The following is a 6,486-nucleotide window of genomic DNA, read 5'->3' as shown; positions in this document are numbered from 1 at the left end:
ATATATATATATATATATACGTGAGACAGAATTCCGTAAAGAAGTCTTCACTTTTCAGTAATGCACAATAATTGTCTATTTTTTAACGTGCATATATATAAAACCAAATATACTTACTTGAGACAGTTATGAAAAGCATGCTATACAGCAGGTCTGATTTAGCTCTGATTTTAAGTTAGATGTAAAATATTTCCCCAAAATATATCATCTCCATTCCAAAGCCATAGAAGAAAGTCCCACCGGACAAGGTAAAATGCAGATGTTCACAAGCTTGTGTGCTAGGTTTATATTTTTCATTGATTTATGGTCTAAATATGCATGCTTCCCTGGGTTACAGCAATGTGAGTCCCTGTATCAAGTTCATTTGTACAGTATATCACACTGCACCTGCTTGCAACAAAATAAGTGTAAGTCTCCAAGATAAGCACGTTTTAGTTTATACACACATTTTAAATATAAAATCATTAAATCTAATTTGTGATTATGTGTTTTTTTCTATTGTGCTGCAAATATCCTGCAGGAGTTTGAAATGGCACAAATAAATGCATACTCTTTGTGAGCTTGGTGTTAACGTCAGTGTTCAGATGATCAAGCCGGCAGATTATAGAACCTTAACATCATTTATGCGTGTTTATTTTTGGTTTTAGACACACAAGTCCGCACACACGCGCACACACACCAGTCATGTAAAACAATTATACGCACGCTTGCATTCTACAAATCCGCACTGCTTTAAATAATTTAGAGAATGATACCTGTCTAAATAAAGCTCATTGTGCTGTGGTGTGGCATACCACCCTGTAATGGTGCAGAAGAAACGAGAGAAAGAAAATGTTCATTATATAAAGAGTAAAATTAATATGCTTTCGCTATTTTTTTTATTATTTAAGTTTAATGTTCCTTGACACAATCTGAAACTTTAAAACCAAACATGGAGCAATCTCCCGGAATTGATAAATAACTGAAAACAAAAAATATAATTTATTACGCATTCATAATTGGCTACGTTATTTTAAGATAGGCCTACATGTATTTAGACGATTTTTGTAATGTGCTATATTAGCTTACTTATGTTTTCTACAACATGTAATTACCTATGCAAGAACCTGCCTCCAATTCCGTATCCTGAATTAAAGTTTAAAAATAAAAATCGGAGTAAAACATTTTTTTTATAAAAGAAATATACTGAAATTTACTGAATGCATGAAACAGCATAAAACCTGTGTTATAATCGATCTAATAAGTAACTCAGTAAAATTGTAGGAATTTCATTTCGTTGCTTTTAAAAATACAACGAATGTTTTTATATTAGCTACTTTTTCATCCATCGGTGTCATTTTGCTAACCTACTGTAACAGAATTAATAGTTTTAAGACACATGTAGGCCTATATCACGTTCAACAACAAAAACAACTAAATCTGTTTGCGAAAACAATTTTATGCATTTGAATGACGAATAGGCTCCTATGTAATACATTTCTGTTCAGATCTTTTTAAGAGCGCAAAACTCTTTAGAATAAATGGAAATAAATTTCCACACAGTGCATAATGCTTTTTTAAATTATTATTATTGTGGGGCAAACTTTCAAAAAGATTCCGTATTTACTGGGAAGTTAATTCGTTTAAGTTTTATTATTATTATTATTATTTATTTTTACTCTGTCTATTCTTATTCTGAAGAGGAAAAAAATATATAAAATGGATATATCAGAAAATGGTTATTTATCCCCGCGGAATTATTATTTGCCATATGCGGTGTAAATGTCATATTCAGTCGATATATAGGTTACGCTTACTTTTTTATGAAAATAAAAACGAAAGCGTAACCTTTCACGTGAGGGAAATGTAAAAAAAAATATATATAATAATCTTTGTTGTTGTTGTTTTGTTTTTTCCTTGAGCAATGTAGGTTTTTCCTTGAGTCATTTCTGAGCATTTCCAGAAAAAAAAAGTTTATTTTCGGTACAATGAATTCCCTCTTCAGTTTGAAATGTGATTAAGAAACACGGCTCCTCCTTGGAAATTATTTAAAAGTTTTATTTGTAAACATTAAATGTTCTTTTCTCGTGGAGTTTGATTCGGATTCGGAACCGAACCGAACGCGTATATTTAGTTAAACCATAGAAAAAAGGCAGTGATGATTTTCACACACCTACAGGAAAAAAAGATGGCAAATTAAATCACATATGCGACATTCAACAAAGACGACGGTGATGCGTCTGAAATCATTTCAACTGCACCATGCTTTAACGGCAAACTCGAAATAAATATATAAACGTTTATATTAAACAGCAACAATACATACAACACATACAAACAAGGAATGTCTGACAATTTTACAAACACTATGGGTCCCTTTTTACCTGTACAGATGATACTGGTATTTTTATCCACATGTGCCATATTTAAAAGTTGTCCCAATACTACGAATCTTTATAAAATCTAACAGACTACATAGTGTCCGGAATATAGAGTGTGTAATAGAGACAAGAGTCCTCTACAACATGCGTCTCCTTTCCACCTGACAGAGATACACAGGCACAAGTTATAAAAGAAAGAAAAAACTGTCTCTGTACAAGCTTTATACACATCATATAAATCACATAAATCTATTGAATAGGTATATAGAAATGGCGTATGATACACTCCACTCTACTACTCTGATTTTTCCAAGAATACAGACGTTTGCAGTTAACAATGATTAGTGGCGAGATATTGTCATTGTTCAAAATCAGGCAAACTATTGGATAATCTGTCTTTTATTATAATTTCTCATATTATTAACTTTTTTTTTTCTTTTTTTTTTTTACATTTGTATCTGTTCTGAGATACTCAGAGGCAGATAGTGTGTGGGATAAAGAGGGAAAAAATCACTTGCCGATGGCAAAATGTATAATTATTATTTTATTTTTATTGTTTTCGCGTGGAGTTTTCCAGCCTTTAAATTGTTGGATCCTTTTTCATTTGGCGATGGTTGGCATGGTTTGAAAAATCAGACTTTCAGTTTTTTAAGGGAGTCTGTGGAAGTTCTCTGAGGTTGTTTGAAATAGTTTTTCCCCTTCTCTCTCTCTCGGTTTAAAAGGGCAGAGTGTCAAGAAACAGTTTGTCGATTATTGCTGGCGGTGGGACCAGATCTTCTAGTTTTAGGTAGAAGATGCGCTGCAGACCCTGTGTGCACAGTGTGCGCAGTTCAGGTAGTTTCCCCAACAGTTTGGACAAATAGTTCGGACGATTCAAGCCGCCTCCATTAAAGGTGACTTGATCTTTAAGACAGTTTACTATCTTGTTTTGAAGGTCCTCAACTCTCTTGGGTTCTTTAAGTCCGTGTCTCTCTGCAAAATAATAATAATTATAATTATTATTATTATTATTCTAGCCTATTAGAACATAACATAAACACAGTAACAATTCTCTGAACGGTATAATAAAAACGGATCTTACCTGTGACCATAGCTAAGGCGGCGATGCATGAGAAAGCAGACATGTCTAAATTCATGTTCTGAAGATTAGACGAGAACTCCACTATAGAGTCAATCCACTCGCCAAATCCACGCACGCACTGCAGTCTGTGCAACACCGCCCCGTTACAGAAGATGAGTTTGCCTTCCATCGGGTTGGACCTGAAATTAATGACAAAGCGCCCATTAATTACTGCGCGCATTAAACGGGGATTTAAGCAGCTCCTAATTATTGCAGAGCCAATAAAATTTGAAGCAGCAAATCCACTTCTCCAGAAGCCTCGGTACCTGTACGCCAGGCGCAGCACGAAAAGCTCCAGGAAGGCGGACTCGAACAGCAAGTCCTGATCCGGTTTCGGCAGGTCGGTGAACCCGGGAATCTTTTCTGCCCATCCGCGGATGATCTCCATGGATCCGGTGAGGAGGTCGTAGAACTGCTGGATGTGCTGTGTGTCATCTCCGCTCAGTTGGTAGTCCGGGTTGGCTTGGAACTGGAATTTAATTTAAACATGACTTAATGAGCTCCCTTAAAATATATAACCCGTGAAATTGCAAAGCCCATTTCTAAAAGGGGGAGAGTTTTCCCCCTCTTTAATTTAACTTGTGTCTGTATTTCACTGGCTTCTTTCTTGCAAAAGCAATTTAGACAGTAAAATATGCCACCCTTAAAGTGTTGAAAGTTTATAATGAAACACTGTATGATATTAAATTCCTAATATTGGCTCTGTCAGTTTCGCGCAGGGTGCGCATCAAGAGTCATACGCGAGTCATATTTGGACTTTCTTCTCTTAAAGTCTAAAGTGATGGGTAAAATTAAAGATGAATGTAATATAACTCACTCTGGTGTAGTCGAGGCTGCTCATAGAAGGGTTGGAGTCCACATGAGCCCTGACCAGGGCGCTGATCAGACTGACGGGCGGAGAGGGGGGCGAAGACTCCTGCGGACTTTTGGGTTTGGAGGGTAAACGGCCTCGCCGACCCTTTAAGCTGGCGGTCCGGACAACTGTCAAAACAACACAAGACTGTTACTATCAAGGAGCTGTTATGCTTGTTGTAAAATGTATTTACAATTAAATCAGGGATAACTATAATTGCATTTGCACTCTATTTTCCAAGTGAGGGAAACATTCTAATGGACAGCGATTAAGATGCATGTATCCCCTCCGCACGTTTGAGAAGTGTAGACAAATATTGTAGCGATTTACCTTCTTTTACCATCCCGACCACCAGGCACTTCTGAAATCGGCAATACTGACATCTGTTTCTCCGGCGCTTATCCACAGGACAGTTTTTATTGGCTAAACACACATATTTGGCGTTCTTCTGTACTGTACGCTAAAAAGTGGGCAATAAGATTTTGTTTAAATTACATAAAATTCAGATCAACTTTTGACAATTTAAGAAACAAACATTGATATTATTTTAGGTGTGAATGATCTTTGATCAGATATGGAGCAAAATAAAATATATATAGCCTATATATATATAAAAAACGCCAATTCCTGAAATGTCAGTTCATGTCTAATTTTACTCATGTTATTAGAGAAAACCGAAATGAGCGGCGACCAAACCACAAATTATTATTATTATCAATAATAATGATACAAATAATAATATAAAAATTACCTTGAAGAAGCCTTTGCACCCTTCACACGTTCGGACTCCATAGTGCTGACACGCCGCGTTGTCCCCACACACCGCGCACAAACCCTCGGTGGACGGTGATCCTCTAGACGGAGGTGACGGCACCTGACTGTCCATCAGCTGATGGCCGTGACTGAGCTGCAGGGAGTGTGTGAAAGCGATCCCCGCCTGTTTCCTGATAGCACTGGGCACTGCGAAACTCTGGCTGTCCAGGGCTCGGTGCGTTCCGGGACCGTCGTGTCCCATGGACACATGGAGAGGCCCGTCAAAGCGCATCTGACAGCTTGAAACAGGTGTTCCTGGTGGAGACTGCTTGAAAGAGAAGAGGGAGAGCCTGGACACGGGGTTCTTGCGCTGATCGATCATGTGCGAGGTCATATAGTTCTGATGAAAAGAGTGCAAGGAGCCCGGGTCCTCCCACATGTGATTGGGCTGAACCTGGAAGTTCGCCGTTCCCGGAGCGTGAGGTGATGACGGTTTGAAGTACATAGGCCCGGAGTGGGCCATCATCTCCTCTGACTGCGGGCCCAAATGGCTCTGCTGATGGTATGTGTGCATCTGGACTTCCTCCACCTTGATAGAGGACTGTTCTCCAGAATGGGGCACCTGGTAAAGACAGGGCGGCTTCACGTCATAACTGGTGTTGTAGTTGTCCATGAAGGTGCTGAAGCTGGGCAGAGAGGTGGTGGCGGCAGTGATCTCGGTATTGGTTAAGTCCATGCTGAACTTCACAAACTCTGGTGTGAGGAAATCGCAGCTGTATTCACCGCTGGTGTGGTAACTGTAGCTCTGAGATGCAGGACTGGCGCCCTGCGGGGATGAGCCATACTGAGCCTGGACGCAGGGCATGGCTGCGAACAAAACAGGAGCCTAATCAATACAAAACAGAAAGACAGCCTGCATGAGAATAAAAGCCGCATGGCCATCGAAAGCAGTGTTTTCAGCGTACATGCAACTTTGCAAAATCACTTTTAAGTGAAAAGTACCTTCAGTCGTGGGACTGTTCCACTGCAGATCTTGGTGAAGGTGATGATAATAACAGATGAAATGTAATACAGGGGTTCAAGACAAACGACTCGGCTCTGGATTCTCCCTCTGATAAAACACACAACTTTCACTTGATTTTGCATCACATTTTAGTAGTTCCATTTTCTATACAAAATGCTAGAGCTCACTGAAACTTAGAAATTTGAAACACACTCTTTTGCGCCATATCTGAACAGGTGCATATGCGTGATGGATCGAAAGTTTAAGGTTTTGCGCAACGCGTTTGTTTATTTGTTTTTACTCTCGAGTTTAATGCATTTTAATAAATGCATGTCTGAAGAAACAAAATTTCACATAAATTTCACAGTTTCACATAAGCGTGGGCTGGTCTCTGGTC

General features: G+C 38.7%; 1 protein-coding gene across 2 annotated transcripts; it reads right to left on the bottom strand.

Moving 5' to 3' along the window:
* Positions 1 to 2,016: 2,016 nt before the first annotated feature.
* On the bottom strand, positions 2,017 to 6,233 carry nr4a2a (nuclear receptor subfamily 4, group A, member 2a). 2 transcript variants are annotated; one of them, XM_056252235.1, is made up of 7 exons: positions 6,089 to 6,233; positions 5,085 to 5,972; positions 4,664 to 4,793; positions 4,298 to 4,461; positions 3,747 to 3,949; positions 3,442 to 3,620; positions 2,017 to 3,332 (listed from the first exon to the last, which is right to left on the bottom strand). In XM_056252235.1, the coding sequence occupies exons 1-7, from the start codon at positions 6,230 to 6,232 to the stop codon at positions 3,076 to 3,078; spliced, it is 1,965 nt and encodes a 654-aa protein (XP_056108210.1). In that variant the 5' UTR covers position 6,233; the 3' UTR covers positions 2,017 to 3,075. The 2 variants fall into 2 exon arrangements, with proteins under 2 accessions (XP_056108210.1, XP_056108211.1); XM_056252236.1 differs by having other exon boundaries at positions 5,085 to 5,953; positions 6,089 to 6,180.
* Positions 6,234 to 6,486: the final 253 nt, after the last annotated feature.

This window comes from Rhinichthys klamathensis, unplaced genomic scaffold (genome assembly GCF_029890125.1).
Source record: "Rhinichthys klamathensis goyatoka isolate OS25496 unplaced genomic scaffold, OSU_Roscu_1.1 h1tg000093l_1, whole genome shotgun sequence".
NCBI lineage: Eukaryota > Metazoa > Chordata > Actinopteri > Cypriniformes > Leuciscidae > Rhinichthys > Rhinichthys klamathensis.
This window is presented reverse-complemented; position numbering and strand designations above follow the sequence as displayed.